General features: G+C 46.0%; 1 protein-coding gene across 38 annotated transcripts in view; it reads left to right on the forward strand.

Annotated features, from left to right (window-relative positions):
• Nucleotides 1–18,412, forward strand: part of LOC134927837 (uncharacterized) — a 1,188,393-nt gene that overhangs the window by 184,003 nt on the left and 985,978 nt on the right. Inside the window, exons 17-19 of one of the 38 annotated variants that reach the window (XM_063922886.1) lie at nt 2,158–2,187; nt 3,775–3,807; nt 17,846–17,878. The exons of the other annotated variants lie outside the window; for them this stretch is intronic. Of the exons in view, the coding sequence (XP_063778956.1) occupies nt 2,158–2,187; nt 3,775–3,807; nt 17,846–17,878 (96 nt within the window). The remainder of the gene's footprint in view (nt 1–2,157; nt 2,188–3,774; nt 3,808–17,845; nt 17,879–18,412) is intronic. 38 annotated transcript variants of the gene reach the window in all.

Here is an 18,412-nt window from a genome sequence, read left to right on the forward strand (position 1 = left end):
AAAAACTAGATATTGCGCCAGGTCAAGGGACCCTCAGGCAATAGCTGTGGACGCTCTAGTGACACCGTGGGTGTACCAGTCGGTTTATGTATTCCCTCCTCTGCCTCTCATACCAAAGGTACTGAGTATAGTAAGAAAACGAGGATTAAGAACGATACTCGTGGTTCCGGATGTGCCAAGAAGAGCTTGGTACCCAGAACTTCAAGAAATAATATCAGAGGACCCATGGCCTCTACCGCTCAGACAGGATCTGCTACAGCAGGGGCCCTGTCTGTTCCAAGACTTACCGCGGCTGCGTTTGACGGCATGGCGGTTGAATTCCGGATCCTAAAGCAAAAGGGCAATCCGGAGGAAGTCATTCCTACGCTGATAAAAGGCAGGAAAGAAGTAACCGCAAACCATTATCACCGTATTTGGCGAAAATATGTTGCGTGGTGTGAGGCCAGGAAGGCCCCAACAGAGGAATTTCAGCTGGGTCGTTTTCTGCACTTCCTACAGTCAGGAGTGACTATGCGCCTAAATTTGGGTTCCATTAAGGTCCAGATTTCGGCTCTGTCGGTTTTCTTCCAGAAAGAACTGGCTTCACTGCCTGGAGTTCAGACATTTGTAAAGGGAGTGCTACATATTCAGCCCCTTTTTTGTGCCTTCTGTGGCACCTTGGGATCTCAACGTGGTGTTGAGTTTCTTAAAATCACATTGGTTTGAGCCACTTAAAACTGTGGATTTGAAATATCTCACGTGGAAAGTGGTCATGTTATTGGCCTTGGCCAGGCGTGTGTCAGAATTGGCGGCTTTGTCATGTAAAAGCCCTTATCTGATTTTCCATATGGATAGGGCAGAATTGAGGACTCGTCCCCAGTTTCTCCCTAAGGTGGTATCCGCTTTTCACTTGAACCAACCTATTGTAGTGCCTGCGGCTACTAGGGACTTGGAAGATTCCAAGTTACTGGACGTAGTCAGGGCCTTAAAATTTTATATTTCCAGGACGGCTGGAGTCAGGAAAACTGACTCGTTTTTTATCCTATAGGCACCCAACAAAATAGGTGCTCCTGCTTCTAAGCAGACTATTGCTCGCTGAATTTGTAGCACAATTCAGCTGGAGCATTCTGCGGCTGGATTGCCGCATCCTAAATCAGTAACAGCCCATTCCACGAGGAAAGTGGGCTCATCTTGGGCGGCTGCCCGAGGGGTCTCGGCTTTACAGCTTTGCCGAGCTGCAACTTGGTCAGGGGCAAACACGTTTGCTAAATTCTACAAATTTGATACCCTGGCTGAGGAGGACCTTGAGTTCTCTCATTCGGTGCTGCAGAGTCATCCGCACTCTCCCGCCCGTTTGGGAGCTTTGGTATAATCCCCATGGTCCTTACGGAGTTCCCAGCATCCACTAGGACGTCAGAGAAAATAAGATTTTACTCACCGGTAAATCTATTTCTCGTAGTCCGTAGTGGATGCTGGGCGCCCATCCCAAGTGCGGATTGTCTGCAATACTTGTATATAGTTATTGCCTAACTAAAGGGTTATTGTTGAGCCATCTGTTGAGAGGCTCAGTTATATTTCATACTGTTAACTGGGTATAGTATCACGAGTTATACGGTGTGATTGGTGTGGCTGGTATGAGTCTTACCCGGGATTCAAAATCCTTCCTTATTGTGTCAGCTCTTCCGGGCACAGTATCCTAACTGAGGTCTGGAGGAGGGGCATAGAGGGAGGAGCCAGTGCACACCAGATAGTACCTATTTTTTCTTTTAGAGTGCCCAGTCTCCTGCGGAGTCCGTCTATTCCCCATGGTCCTTACGGAGTTCCCAGCATCCACTACGGACTACGAGAAATAGATTTACCGGTGAGTAAAATCTTATTTTTTGTATATAAATACACTTGTATGTTATATACGTATGTGTTATTTGGAGTACCACAAAATGCTTGCAAATTAAATTTTCTGCAAGATATCCCTGGCATCTCTTTTCCTCATTACCCATGAGTACTGTGTGTCACACTGCTTAGCAACCACTGGAGGAAGCACTCTATGACCAGACCTGTGTGTGTGGTGACATCTACCATTGATTAATGTGGCTAAAATTAGTAAATGCAAACATTTCTTCTAAATGTGGACATCTGCATTTACATTGAAAGTCACAGGGTTTTCTCTTTACACTTTAGGAAACCAGATGAACACCACAAGGATTCCAGGTATAGAAGATGTCTCTTTTTGTATATAGATACATCTGTACCTTTTAATATACATGGATATAGAGGGTGCATTTATTATTTGGAGAGCTACAACATGCTTCATAATGTTTCCATTTTAGTCTGTATGTGTGGGTGTTTCAGCTTTGTTTTTCTCTCATTACTTTTTGAATAATTTATTGCATTTCCTAGCATTGTTCACAATAGGATATATTCAATTGGTGTCGAATCCCGCAGTGGATTCAACAGTTTTCCAATTCGACAGCATTCGACTGTCGAAACCTTCCTTCCCGGGCACTGAATTCGACATATTCAATTTGAAATACACGCCTCCAGTCAGAATGGGACCAACGGTCGGATTGTGGGTGGCCGGGATTCGACTTCATGAACATCACAATCTGGTCAGAAAAAGGCTTCATTATTGTAGTCAGTGTAAAAAAAAATATGATATGTTAAAAACGCAGATTGCCCTAAAAAAAACGATTCCACAAGACATCTGACTGTGTAATGGCTGCTCTTCTCCCTGAAGACTCAAGCATAGGAGTGGCTTTGGTGAAGTGTAACCTGGGTAAAAATGTTGAATCATGGGTACATTCCTTCCCTCAACTTAGTAAAGAAAAAAATATTTGGGGAAAAAAATCAAAATACAGGTTGAGTATCCCATATCCAAATATTCCAAAATACGGAATATTCCGAAATACGGACTTTTTTGAGTGAGAGTGAAATACTGAAATCTTTGTTTTTTGATGGCTAAATGTACACAAACTTTGTTTAATACACAAGTTATTAAAAATATTCTATTAAATGACCTTCAGGCTGTGTGTATAAGGTGTATATGAAACATAAATGAATTGTGTGACTGTACACACACTTTGTTTAATGCACAAAGTTATAAAAAAATATTGGCTAAAATTGACTTCAGGCTGTGTGTATAAGGTGTATATGAAACATAAATGCATTCTGTGCTTAGATTTAGGTCCCATCACATGATATCTCATTATGGTATGCAATTATTCCAAAATACGGAAAAATCCGATATCCAAAATAGCTCTGGTCCCAAGCATTTTGGATAAGGGATACTCAACCTGTATAATAATGGGGCTCATAAATACAAAAAACAATTATATAATTACTTAAAATTTAAATAGATATGCTAGTGGAAATCAAAAAAGTCAAAAAAATTTAAGTATTTAAAATTTCTTGTCCGCTCACGACAGAAAATCTTGTCGCAATGAAATTGTCGAAAGTCACGGCAAAAACCACTGATACCGATTCGACTATCTTCAATTGAATATACTTTTGTCGAAAAGCCGGGTTTTTAACATTACAGACACTTGACTGTCAAAAGTCGAAACGGATCCAACAGGTTTTTTGTCAAAAAGTGGCATATTGAATTATCGAATGCAATTTGACAGGTTTTTTTTTTTTTGTTTTTTTTTTACGAAAAAGCCTTGTTTTCCAACAAAACGAGGTATTTGACACCAATTGAATATACCCCAATAACTCTTAATAACCTATAGAATTTTTCCTTCAAAATGTGAGCAGTGCTCATTTACATCCATTATTACAGTTTTTCTCTTTACATTGTAGAAAACCAGAAGATGGACACCATAAGGGTTCAAGGTATATAAAATTAATATTTTTGTACATTTGTACTTTATATACGTTGTGACAAGATCACTGGAATAATCCTGGAAGGCATGTATATTTGCTCCAGGTTTCTTACCTATGGGGGTAATTCAGACTTAATCATAGCAGCAAATGTGTTAGCAGTTGGGCAAAAGCATGTGCACTGCAGGTGTGGCAGATATAACATTTGTAGAGAGACTTTTAGATTTGGGTGGGTTATTTCTCTGACGTCCTAAGTGGATGCTGGGACTCCGTAAGGACCATGGGGAATAGCGGCTCCGCAGGAGACTGGGCACAACTAAAGAAAGCTTTAGGACTACCTGGTGTGCACTGGCTTCTCCCACTATGACCCTCCTCCAGACCCCAGTTAGAATCTTGTGCCCGGCTGAGCTGGATGCACACTAGGGGCTCTCCTGAGCTCCTAGAAAGAAAGTATATTTTAGGTTTTTTATTTTACAGTGAGATCTGCTGGCAACAGACTCACTGCAGCGAGGGACTAAGGGGAGAAGAAACGAACCTACCTAACTGGTGGTAGCTTGGGCTTCTTAGGCTACTGGACACCATTAGCTCCAGAGGGATCGACCACAGGACCCGACCTCGATGTTCGGTCCCGGAGCCGCGCCGCCGGCCCCCTTACAGAGCCAGAAGCAAGAAGTGTTCCGGAAAATCGGCGGCAGAAGACTTCTGTCTTCAACAAGGTAGCGCACAGCACTGCAGCTGTGCGCCATTGCTCCTCATGCACACCTCACAATCCGGTCACTGATGGGTGCAGGGCGCTGGGGGGGGGGGTGCCCTGAGGGCAATATAATACACCTTGGCTAGCAAATCATCACAATATATAGTCCCAGGGCTATATATGTGATAAATTACCCCTGCCAGAATCCATGAAAAAAGCGGGAGAAAAGTCAGCCGAAAAGGGGGCGGGGCTATCTCCCTCAGCACACTGGCGCCATTTTTTCTTCACAGTGCAGCTGGAAGACAGCTCCCCAGGCTCTCCCCTGTAGTTTTCAGGCTCAAAGGGTTAAAAAGATAGGGGGGGCACTAAATCTAGGCACAATATGTGTATACAAGCAGCTATTGGGGGAAAAATCACTCAGTTAGTGTTTATCCCTGCATTATATAGCGCTCTGGTGTGTGCTGGCATACTCTCTCTCTGTCTCCCCAAAGGACTTTGTGGGGTCCTGTCCTCAGTCAGAGCATTCCCTGTGTGTGTGCGGTGTGTCGGTACGGCTGTGTCGACATGTTGGATGAGGAAGGTTACGTGGAGGCGGAGCAGAGGCCGATAAATGGGATGTCGCCCCCTGTGGGGCCGACACCAGAGTGGATGGTTAGGTGGAAGGTATTAACCGACAATGTCAACTCCTTACATAAAAGGCTGGATGACGTAACAGCTGTGGGACAGCCGGCTTCTCAGCCCGCGCTTGCCCAGGCGTCTCAAAAGCCATCAGGGGCTCAAAAAACGCCCGTTACCTCAGATGGCAGACACAGATGTCGGCACGGAGTCTGACTCCAGTGTCGACGAGGTTGAGACATAAACACAATCTACTAGGACATCCGTTGCATGATCTCGGCAATGAAAAATGTGTTACACATTTCTGACATGAACCCAAGTACCACATAAAAGGGGTTTTATGTTTGGGGAGAAAAAGCAGCCAGTGTTTTGTTCCCCCATCAGATGAGTGAATGAAGTGTGTAAAGAGCGTGGGTTCCCCCGATAAGAAAATGGTAATTTCTAAAAAGTTACTGCTGGCGTACCCTTTCCCGCCAGAGGATAGGTCACGTTGGGAGATATCCCCTAGGGTGGATAAGGCGCTCACACGTTTGTCAAAAAAGGTGGCACTGCCGTCTTGGGATACGGCCACTTTGAAGGAGCCTGCTGATAAAAAGCAGGAGACTATCCTGAAGTCTGTATATACACAATCAGGTACTATACTGAGACCTGCATTTGCCTCAGCATAAATAGTACTGCTGCAGCGTGGTCTGATACCCTGTCAGATAATATTAATACCCTAGACAGGGATAATATTTTGCTAACATAGAGCATATTAAAGACGTCGTCTTATATATGAAGGATGCACAGAGGGATATTTGCCGGCTGGCATCCAGAATTAATGCAATGTCCATTCTGCCAGGAGGGTATTAGAGACCCGGCAGTGGACAGGTGATGCTGCCTTTAAAAGGCACATGGAGATTCTGCCTTATAAGGGTGAGGAATTGTTTGGGGATGGTCTCTGGGACCTCGTATCCACAGCAACAGCTGGGAAGAAAATTTTTTACCTCAGGTTTCCTCACAGCCTAAGAAAGCACCGTATTTTCAGGTACAGTCCTTTCGGCTTCAGTAAAGCAAGCGGGTCAAAGGCGCTTCCTTTCTGCACAGAGACAAGGGAAGAAGGAAAAAGCTGCACCAGACAGCCAGTCCCAGGATCAAAAATCTTCCCCCGCTTCCTCTGAGTCCACCGCATGACGCTGGGGCTCCACAGGTGGAGACAGGTGCGGTGGGGGCGCGTCTCGGGAACTTCAGGGACCAGTGGGCTTGCCCACAGGTGGATCCCTAGGTTCTGCAAGTAGTATCACAGGGATACAGGCTGGAGTTCGAGGCGACTCCCCCTCGCCGTTACCTCACATCAGCCTTGCCTGCTGCCCTCGGAGAAAGGGAGGTAGTACTGGCGGCAATTCACAAGCTGTACTTCCAGCAGGTGAAATCAAGGTACCCCTCCTTCAACAAGGCCGGGGTTACTATTCCAAAATGTTGTGGTACCGAAACCAGACGGTTCGGTGAGACCCATTCTAAAATTGAAATCCTTGAACACTTATATACGAAAATTCAAGTTCAAAATGGAATCGCTCAGGGCGATTATTGCAAGCCTGGAGAATTTCATGGTATCACTGACATCAAGGATGCTTACCTGCATGTCCCTATTTACCCTCTTCACCAGGAGTACCTCAAAATTGTGGTACAGGATGGTCATTACCAATTCCAGACGTTGCCGTTGGCCTGTCCCCGGCACCGAGGGTATTTACCAAGGTAATGGCCGAAATTATTATCCCGTGCTTGGACGATCTCCTTATAAAGGCGAGGTCCAGGGAGCAGTTGTTCGTTGGAGTAGCACTATCTCGGGAAGTGCTACAACAGCACGGCTGGATTCTGAATATTCCAAAGTCGCAGCTGGTTCCTACGACGCGTCTACTGTTCCTGGGTATGGTTCTGGACACAGAACAGGATAAAAAGGGTTTCTCCCGGAGGAGAAGTCCTAGGAGTTGTCGTCTCTAGACAGAGACCTCCTAATACAAATTCAGGTGTCGGTGCTTCAATGCACGCGAGCCCTGGGAAAGATGGTAGCTTCTTGCGAAGAAATTCCATTCGCCAGGTCCCATGCAAGGTTCTTCCAGTGGGATCTGTTGGACAAGTGGTCCGGGTCGCATCTTCCGATGCATCGGCGGATAACCCTGTCTCCAAGGGCCAGGGTGTCGCTGTTGTGGTGGCTGCAGAGTACTCATCTTCTAGGGGCCGCAGATTCGGCATACAGGACTGGGTCCTGGTGACCACGGATGCCAGCCTTCGAGGCTGGGGGGCAGTCACACAGGGAAGAAACTTCCAAGGACTATGGAAAAGTCAGGAGACTTCCCTACACATAAATATTCTGGAACTAAGGGCCATTTACAATGTCCTAAGTCGGGCTAGACCCCTGCTTCAACAGCGGCCGGTGCTGATCTAGTCAGACAACATCACGGCGGTCGCTCATGTAAACCGACAGGGCGGCACAAGAAGTAGGATGGTGATGGCAGAAGCCACAAGGATTCTCCGATGGGCGGAAAATCATGTGTTAGCACTGTCAGCAGTGTTCATTCCCGGAGTGGACAACTGGGAAGCAGACTTTCTCAGCAGACATGACCTTCACCCAGGAGAGTGGGGACTTCATCCAGAAGTCTTCCAAATGATTGTACACCGTTGGGAAAGGCCACAGGTGGACATGGCGTCCCGCCTCAACAAAAAGCTACAAAGATATTGCGCCAGGTCAAGGGACCCTCAGGCGATAGCTGTGGACGCTCTGGTAACACCGTGGGTGTACCAGTCGGTGTATGTGTTCCCTTCTCTGCCTCTCTTACCAGGGTAATGAGAATAATAAGAAGGAGAGGAGTAAGAACTATACTCATTGTTCCGGATTGGCCAAGAAGAGCTTGGTACCCAGAACTCCAAGAAATGATCTCAGAGGACCCATGGCCTCTGCCGCTCAGACAGGACCTGCTGCAGCAGGGGGCCTGTCTGTTCCAAGACGTACCGCGGCTGCGTTTGACGGCATGGCGGTTGAACGCCGGATCCTGAAGGAAAAGGGCATTCCGGAGGAAGTTATCCCTACGCTAATTAAAGCTAGGAAAGAAGTGAACGCAAACCATTATCACCGCATATGGCGGAAATATGTTGCATGCTGTGAGGCCAGGAAGGCCCCAAAGGAGGAATTTCAGCTAGGTCGATTTCTGCACTTCCTACAGTCAGGGTGACTATGGGCCTAAAATTGGGTTCCATTAAGGTCCAGATTTCGGCTCTATCGATTTTCTTCCAAAATAGAACTGGCTTCACTGCCTGAAGTTCAGATTTTTGTTAAGGGAGTGCTGCATAGTCAGCCCCCGTTTGTGCCTCCAGTGGCACCGTGGGATCTCAACGTGGTGTTGGATTTCCTGAAGTCGCATTGGGTTGAGCCACTTAAATCCATGGAGCTACAATACCTCACGTGGAAAGTGGTCATGCTGTTGGCCTTGGCGTCGGCCAGGCGTGTATCAGAATTGGCGGCTTTGTCATGCAAAAGCCCTTATCTGATTTTTTTATATGGATAAGGCGGAATTGAGGACTCGTTCCCAATTCTTCCCTAAGGTGGTATCAGTTTTTCATGTGAACCAACCTATTGTGGTGCCTGCGGCTACTTGGGACTTGGAGGATTCCAAGTTACTGGACGTAGTCAGGGCCCTGAAAAGTATGTTTCCCGGACGGCTGGAGTCAGGAAAACGGACTCGCTATTTATCCTGTATGCACCCAACAAGCTGGGTGCTCCTGCTTCTAAGCAGACTATTGCTCGCTGGATCTGTAGCACGATTCAGCTTGCACATTCTGCGGCTGGACTGCCGCATCCTAAATCAGTGAAAGCCCATTCCACAAGGAAAGTGGGCTCTTCTTGGGCGGCTGCCCGAGGGGTCTCTGCTCTACAACTTTGCCGAGCAGCTACTTGGTCGGGGTCAAACACATTTGCTAAATTCTACAAGTTTGACACCCTGGCTGAGGAGGACCTAGAGTTTGCCCATTCGGTGCTGCAGAGTCATCCGCACTCTCCCGCCCGTTTGGGAGCTTTGGTATAATCCCCATGGTCCTTACGGAGTCCCAGCATCCACTTAGGACGTCAGAGAAAATAAGATTTTACTCACCGGTAAATCTATTTCTCGTAGTCCGTAGTGGATGCTGGGCGCCCATCCCAAGTGCGGATTGTCTGCAATACTTGTTTATAGTTATTGCCTAACTAAAGGGTTATTGTTGAGCCATCTGTTGAGCGGCTCAGTTATATTTCATACTGTTAACTGGGTATAGTATCACGAGTTATACGGTGTGATTGGTGTGGCTGGTATGAGTCTTACCCGGGATTCAAAATCCTTCCTTATTGTGTCAGCTCTTCCGGGCACAGTATCCTAACTGAGGTCTGGAGGAGGGTCATAGTGGGAGGAGCCAGTGCACACCAGGTAGTCCTAAAGCTTTCTTTAGTTGTGCCCAGTCTCCTGCGGAGCCGCTATTCCCCATGGTCCTTACGGAGTCCCAGCATCCACTACGGACTACGAGAAATAGATTTACCGGTGAGTAAAATCTTATTTTTGTTTCTGTGCAGGGTAAATACTGGCTGCTTTATTTTTACACTGCAATTTAGATTACAGTTTAAACACACCCCGCCCCAATCTAACACTCTCTGCACATGTTATATCTGCCCCCCCCCCCCACACCCCCCTGCAGTGCACATGGTTTTGCCCAACTGCTTACAAATTTGCTGCTGCGATCAACTCTGAATCAGGCCCTGTGTCTTTTAAAACCCCAGGATTGTGTTTGTTCTGCTGCAAGCTTTTGGTGAGAACCAGATAAGGGTCCTGGGGTTGGATGTGAGAAGAGAGGACAGGTTCTCCATCTATTTAGGCCCAGTTCAGGTCTTTGGGGTTTTAGTCTCACAGAAAGCTAATTAGGGCTTTCAGCTGTATGGGTGTGTTAAAAAGGCTGGCAGGCTGATCATTGCTCTCTCTCACTGCCTGGGGAAAGAGAGGAGACTATGGAGTCTCTGTGAAATAGTAACCTGCTATGAATAACCAGTGAGATGAGCCTGGTAAACGTCTTTCTCTGATGTCCTAGTGGATGCTGGGGACTCCGTAAGGACCATGGGGAATAGACGGCTCCGCAGGAGACTGGGCACACTAAAAGAAAGATTTGGTACTACCTGGTGTGCACTGGCTCCTCCCTCTATGCCCCTCCTCCAGACCTCAGTTAGATTTCTGTGCCCGGCCGAGCTGGATGCACACTAGGGGCTCTCCTGAGCTCCTAGAAAGAAAGTATATATTAGGTTTTTTATTTTACAGTGAGACCTGCTGGCAACAGGCTCACTGCAACGAGGGACTAAGGGGAGAAGAAGCGAACCTACCTGCTTGCAGCTAGCTTGGGCTTCTTAGGCTACTGGACACCATTAGCTCCAGAGGGATCGACCGCAGGACCCGTCCTTGGTGTTCGTTCCCGGAGCCGCGCCGCCGTCCCCCTTACAGAGCCAGAAGCAAGAAGATGGTCTGGAAAATCGGCGGCAGAAGACTTCAGTCTTCACCAAGGTAGCGCACAGCACTGCAGCTGTGCGCCATTGCTCCTCATACACACTTCACACTCCGGTCACTGAGGGTGCAGGGCGCTGGGGGGGGGGGGGCGCCCTGAGCAGCAATTATATCACCTTGGCTGGCAAAATAACCACAATATATAGCCCCAGAGGCTATATATGTGGTAATTACCCCTGCCAGAATACAGAAAAAAGCAGGAGAAAAGTCCGCCGAAAAAGGGGCGGAGCCATCTCCCTCAGCACACTGGCGCCATTTTCCCTCACAGTTCCGCTGGAAGGAAGCTCCCTGACTCTCCCCTGCAGTCTACACTACAGAAAAGGGTAAAAAAGAGAGGGGGGGCACAGATTTGAGGCGCAGTAAATATTACAGCAGCTATAGGGGACATAATTCAGTTAGTCCCTGCATTATATAGCGCTCTAGTGTGTGCTGGCATACTCTCTCTGTCTCCCCAAAGGGCTTTTGTGGGGTCCTGTCTCCTTTAAGAGCATTCCCTGTGTGTGTGTGCGGTGTGTCGGTACTGTTGTGTCGACATGTTTGCTGAGGAGACTTATGTGGAGGCGGAGCAGATGCCTATAAATGTGATGTCACCCCCTGCGGGGCAGACACCTGAGTGGATGGACTTATGGAAGGAATTACGTGCAAGTGTCGACTCCTTACATAAAAAATTTGACGACATGCCAAATGCGGGACAGCCGGCTTCTCAGCTCGTGCCTGCCCAGGCAATTCAAAGGCCATCAGGGGCTCTAAAACGCCCACTTCCTCAGATGGCAGACACAGATGTCGACACGGATACTGATACCAGTGTCGACGACGATGAGTCAAATTTAATGTCCACTAGGGCCATTCGTGGCATGATTGAGGCAATGAAAGAGGTTTTACAGCTTTCTGATATAAACCCAGGTACCTCAAAGAAGGGTATTATGTTTGGGAAAAAACTACCAATAGTTTTTCCCCCATCTGAAGAATTAAATGAAGTGTGTGAAGAAGCGTGGGCTTTCCCTGATAAGAAATTGGTGATTTCAAAAAAATTACTAATGGCGTTCCCTTTCTCGCCAGAGGATAGGTCACGTTGGGAAACTCCCCCTAGGGTGGATAAAGCGCTCACACGTTTGTCTAAAAAGGTGGCACTACCGTCTCCGGATACGGCCGCCCTAAAGGAACCTGCTGATAGAAAGCAGGAGGCTATCCTAAAGTCTATATATACACACACTGGTGTTATACTGAGACCAGCTATTGCTTCAGCGTGGATGTGCAGTGCTGCTGCTGCTTGGTCAGATTCCCTGTCGGAAAATATTGATACCCTGGACAGGGACACTATATTGCTAACCGTAGAGCATATAAAAGATTCAGTCTTGTACATGAGAGATGCACAGAGGGAGATCTGCCGGCTGGCATCTAGAATAAGTGCATTGTCCATTTCTGCTAGGAGAGGCTTATGGACTCGGCAGTGGACAGGGGATGCAGATTCTAAAAGGCACATGGAAGTTTTGCCTTATAAGGGTGAGGAGTTATTCGGGGATGGTCTCTCAGACCTTGTTTCCACAGCAACAGCTGGAAAGTCAGCATTTTTACCCCATGTCCCCTCACAGCCTAAGAAAGCGCCGTACTATCAGGTACAGTCCTTTCGACCCCAGAAAAACAGGCGGGGAAAAGGCGGGTCTTTTCTGTCCAGAGGCAGAGGAAGGGGAAAAAAGCTGCACCACTATTGAAGTGTGGAATCTTATATAATATATATTTATTATATCATATATTGATTTATGCTTTATGTATCTTACATCTGCAAATATATTATAATAGGCTTACAAATTAGGTTGGCTCATAGCTAAAGGGGCAGAGATTAGCACTAGTCCAATCACACAGCAATGTACATTATATGAACATTCCTATACATATGCATGTGATTGGCTCCTTTGGGTTTAGGAATTATATATCTACTTGTCCAAGAGATATGTCAAGGTAAAGTGTAATTATACTTTACAGAGATATATAATCCTGGCTCATTGACTATGTGGGTATGAATATAGCTACTGAAAACAATTACTGTCCAAGCAATACATCTGTGCACATGGTAAATATACTTTATGCAGGGATGTATCCTTCTGGCTCATTTGATATATCAATGCTCTATACCTTAGGGGTATAAATATATTGTCCAACTTTGCAGAGCCTTATATAATATATGCAGATTTGTATGATTTAGAGATTCCAAAAAATGAGTTTGAACCATGGAATAATAGCTCTATTTCAATAACACTTTATTCTAGGTATACAAAATACAAGATATGAAAAACACAATGATAATAAATCCTATAATTATTATTAACTGCAGTACATATTAAACAAACACAAACAATATTACAAACTTAAACAATTAACACACATACTGTACACTTGCAAGAATTATTGAGGGTTAAATGCATAGCTACCTTCTTCTGATGTCTTAGGATCCTTTCCTTGTCTCTTTCCCTCTGCACTAACTAAAGACTGCTCCAAACCCTGTCTTATATCCCAACTTTAACAATCCCAATTTACATATTCAAAGGTGTTGTAAAACATATCAGATAATTTGTTCAACAGTGACGAGCAGGGGGTGAATTCTGGAGTCATAGCGTCTGATATTTGTTTGTCTATCAAGGTTTTCCTTTGGTTATTTTGGAGTGTAAATACTGCTAGTGTTCATCAACATTTGAGACTTCGTTAATTCAATTGATCCTAGGAGTCATTGTCTCAAAGCAGAAGGCCGAATAACATACATTGCTCAGGATATGCAGATTCCTGATTGTAGTCTTAGGCACTTCCTTGCGCATGCCATTACCTGTGTGCCTTTAAAGTGACCTAAACCAAGTGGCTTGCTGATTTTATCTATCAGAATCAAATTATTCATTTGCTACAGACATATATCTGTATGCAGACATTGCATTACATTATTCCCTACTATGCCTATACACACAAAAGCATACACATTACCTCATACATTCAAACTTATTTCATATCTATTCCTTACTATATATATCCAGTATACTGTTCATTATGGTTACATCGCCTATTTATAATGAATTATATTTTGATTCAGACAACATCCATTGCCCTAATATTATATTGAGTGCGGACAATTACCTATATGTCAACACCACGCAGCAGGTTCCCAGGAACAAAAGTCCTCCCCCGCTTCTTCCAAATCCGCCGCATGACGGTGGGGCTCCACAGGCGGAGCCAGGTACGGTGGGGGGCCGCCTCAAAAATTTCAGCTATCAGTGGGTTCGCTCACGGGTGGATCCCTGGATCCTTCAAGTAGTATCTCAGGGGTACAAGCTGGAATTCGAGGCGCCTCCCCCCCCCGCCGTTTCCTCAAATCGGCCTTACCGTCAACTCCCTCTGGCAGGGAGGCTGTACTAGAGGCAATTCACAAGCTGTATTCCCAGCAGGTGATAGTCAAGGTACCCCTACTTCAACAAGGAAAGGGTTACTATTCCACACTGTTTGTGGTACCGAAACCGGACGGTTCGGTGAGACCCATTTTAAATTTGAAATCCTTGAACACATACATAAAAAAGTTCAAGTTCAAGATGGAATCGCTCAGGGCGGTTATTTCAAGCCTGGACGAGGGGGATTACATGGTATCCCTGGACATCAAGGATGCTTACCTGCATGTCCCAATTTACCTTCCTCACCAGGAGTACCTAAGATTTGTGGTACAGGATTGCCATTACCAATTCCAGACACTACCGTTTGGACTGTCCACGGCACCGAGGGTGTTTACCAAGGTAATGGCAGAAATGATGATACTCCTTCGAAAAAAGGGAGTTTTAATTATCCCGTACTTGGACGATCTCCTAATAAAGGCGAGGTCCAGGGAGCAGTTACTGGTCGGAGTAGCACTATCTCGGGAAGTGCTACAACAGCATGGCTGGATTCTAAACATTCCAAAGTCACAACTGGTTCCTTCCACACGCTTACTGTTCCTGGGGATGATTCTGGACACAGAACAGAAAAAAGTGTTTCTCCCGCAGGAGAAAGCCAAGGAGCTGTCATCTCTAGTCAGAGACCTCCTAAAACCAAAACGGGTATCGGTGCATCACTGCACACGAGTCCTGGGAAAAATGGTGGCTTCGTACGAAGCAATTCCATTCGGCAGGTTCCATGCAAGGACCTTCCAGTGGGACCTCTTGGACAAGTGGTCGGGATCGCATCTTCAGATGCATCAACTGATAACCCTGTCTCCACGGACCAGGGTGTCTCTACTATGGTGGCTGCAGAGTGCTCATCTTCTAGTGGGCCGCAGATTCGGCATACAGGACTGGGTCCTGGTGACCACGGATGCCAGCCTTCGGGGCTGGGGCGCAGTCACGCAGGGAAGTAATTTCCAGGGACTTTGGTCAAGTCAGGAGTCGTCCCTGCACATAAACATTCTGGAACTGAGGGCCATTTACAATGCCCTAAGTCAGGCAAGGCCCCTGCTTCAAAACCAGCCGGTTCTGATCCAATCAGACAACATCACGGCAGTCGCCCATGTAAACCGACAGGGCGGCACAAGAAGCAGGGTGGCCATGGCAGAAGCCACAAAGATTCTCCGATGGGCGGAAAATCACGTACTAGCACTGTCGGCAGTGTTCATTCCGGGAGTGGACAACTGGGAAGCAGACTTCCTCAGCAGACACGACCTACACCCGGGAGAGTGGGGACTTCATCCAGAAGTCTTCCTACTGTTGGTAAACCGCTGGGAAAGGCCACAGGTGGACATGATGGCGTCCCGCCTCAACAAGAAGCTAAAGAGATATTGCGCCAGGTCAAGGGACCCTCAGGCGATAGCTGTGGACGCTCTAGTGACACCGTGGGTGTACCAGTCGGTCTGTGTTCCCTCCTCTGCCCCTCATACCAAAGGTACTGAGAATAATAAGAAGACGAGGAGTAAGAACGATACTCGTGGTTCCGGATTGGCCAAGAAAAGCTTGGTACCCGGAACTTTAAGAAATGTTATCAGAGGACCCATGGCCTCTACCGCTCAGACAGGATCTGCTACAGCAGGGGCCCTGTCTGTTCCAAGACTTACCGCGGCTGCGTTTGACGGCATGGCGGTTGAATTCCGGATCCTAAAGGAAAAGGGCATTCCGGAGGAAGTTATTCCTACGCTGATAAAAGCTAGGAAAGAAGTAACCGCAAACCATTATCACCGCATTTGGTGAAAATATGTTGCGTGGTGTGAGGCCAGGAATGCCCCTACAGAGGAATTTCAGCTGGGTCGTTTTCTGCACTTCCTACAGTCAGGAGTGACTATGGGCCTAAAATTGGGTTCCATTAAGGTCCAGATTTCGGCTCTGTCGATTTTCTTCCAGAAAGAACTGGCTTCACTGCCTGAAGTTCAGACTTTCGTAAAGGGAGTGCTTCATATTCAGCCCTCTTTTGTGCCTCCAGTGGCACCTTGGGATCTCAATGTGGTGTTGAATTTCCTAAAATCACATTGGTTTGAACCACTTAAAACCGTGGATCTCAAATATCTCACGTGGAAAGTGGTCATGTTATTGGCCTTGGCTTCGGCCAGGCGTGTGTCAGAACTGGCGGCTTTGTCGTGTAAAAGCCCTTATCTGATTTTCCATATGGATAGGGCAGAATTGAGGACTCGTCCCCAGTTTCTCCCTAAGGTGGTATCAGCTTTTCACTTGAACCAACCTATTGTGGTGCCTGCGGCTACTAAGGACTTGGAGGATTCCAAGTTACTGGACGTAGTCAGGGCCTTGAAAATTTATGTTTCCAGGACGGCTGGAGTCAGAAAAACTGACTCGCTTTTTATCCTGTATGCACCCAACAAAATAGGTGCTCCTGCTTCTAAGCAGACTATTGCTCGCTGGATTTGTAGCACAATTCAGCTGGCGCATTCTGCGGCTGGATTGCCGCATCCTAAATCAGTGAAAGCCCATTCCACGAGGAAGGTGGGCTCATCTTGGGCGGCTGCCCGAGGGGTCTCGGCTTTACAACTTTGCCGAGCTGCTACTTGGTCAGGGGCAAACACGTTTGCTAAATTCTACAAATTTGATACCCTGGCTGAGGAGGACCTTGAGTTCTCTCATTCGGTGCTGCAGAGTCATCCGCACTCTCCCGCCCGTTTGGGAGCTTTGGTATAATCCCCATGGTCCTTACGGAGTCCCCAGCATCCACTAAGACGTCAGAGAAAATAAGAATTTACTCACCGGTAATTCTATTTCTCGTAGTCCGTAGTGGATGCTGGGCGCCCATCCCAAGTGCGGATTGTCTGCAATACTTGTATATAGTTATTGCCTAACTAAAGGGTTATTGTTGAGCCATCTGTTGAGAGGCTCAGTTGTATTTCATACTGTTAACTGGGTTAAATATCACGAGTTATACGGTGTGATTGGTGTGGCTGGTATGAGTCTTACCCGGGATTCAAAATCCTTCCTTATTGTGTCAGCTCTTCCGGGCACAGTATCCTGAGGTCTGGAGGAGGGGCGTAGAGGGAGGAGCCAGTGCACACCAGGTAGTACCAAATCTTTCTTTTAGTGTGCCCAGTCTCCTGCGGAGCCGTCTATTCCCCATGGTCCTTACGAAGTCCCCAGCATCCACTACGGACTACGAGAAATAGATTTACCGGTGAGTAAATTCTTATTTTTATTTTTTTAAATTTTTTTTTTATTGTAGTGATTAAGGATTATCATTGTTTAGTTAGTGCCAGCCAGCAAGGTATTTTGTTTTGTTGTTTTGTTATGTTTTGCTGCACAATTAATCTGGTTGAGGACAGTTGCGCCAAACCAACAAACTTGTGTGATCTCTCAGCTGCTGCCCACTGCCATCTACAAAGGAGATGGTACCTGTTCCCCTGACTCTGTTACGTGTATATGAGGCTGCTTTTGTCTAGAATACTTGTTACTTGGGTTTTCAATATAACGGTTTTATCCATAAATTATATCGCACAAAATGTAGAATTCTTAAAAATTAATCCTGATGTTCCTGGCGTTTCATTTCCTTATTACCTTTGATTTATTTATGTTGCACAGCTTAGTTACAACAGGAGAAAGCACCCTGATCAGGCCTGTGTGCATGGCTTCACCTAGCATTGCTCATAGTGACTTTTAGTAATTGTAAACCTATTTTCTAAATGTGAGCAGTAGTCTACAGTAACATTCAGTGTTAAAAAAAAAAATTAAAAAAAAAAATGCTATTTTTATTTACATTTTAGAAAACCAGAAGATGAATACCCCAAGGACTCCAGGTATACAGAATTAACACTAATAAATATATATATATATATATATATATATATATATATGTGTGTGTGTGTGTGTGTGTATGTATATGTGTATATATATATATATATAGCGCAAACATTCATATATTTGTACTCTATGGGTGCATTTATTCAGAGTTCAACAAAACACAGATACCTAGAAGTTTTCCAAACAATGGCACTGCCATTTCTTAAATCACATTTACTTTGTTTAGTACAGCTCATTGACTGCAGGAGGAAGCACTTTATGATCCAGCCTGAGTTTATGGCATCTAGTGTTATGGAAGGTGACTAATTAATGGTTACCCCTCTAACATGCAAACTGTGCAGGCTCATCAGAAAGAGTGGCCAACTGATTCCAAACATTGAGTCAGGAGTGAAATAGAGCATATTAGAAGACAGAGGAATTATAATGGGAGAGAGACACAAATGGTCAACTAGCGGAAGTTCAGGAGCCGTAATAGATCAGAAATTCTCAGAAAATTTGTGGATATAGTTATACACGTGTGTTATTTGGAG

The sequence above is a fragment of the Pseudophryne corroboree genome, chromosome 5 (assembly GCF_028390025.1).
Source record: "Pseudophryne corroboree isolate aPseCor3 chromosome 5, aPseCor3.hap2, whole genome shotgun sequence".
NCBI lineage: Eukaryota > Metazoa > Chordata > Amphibia > Anura > Myobatrachidae > Pseudophryne > Pseudophryne corroboree.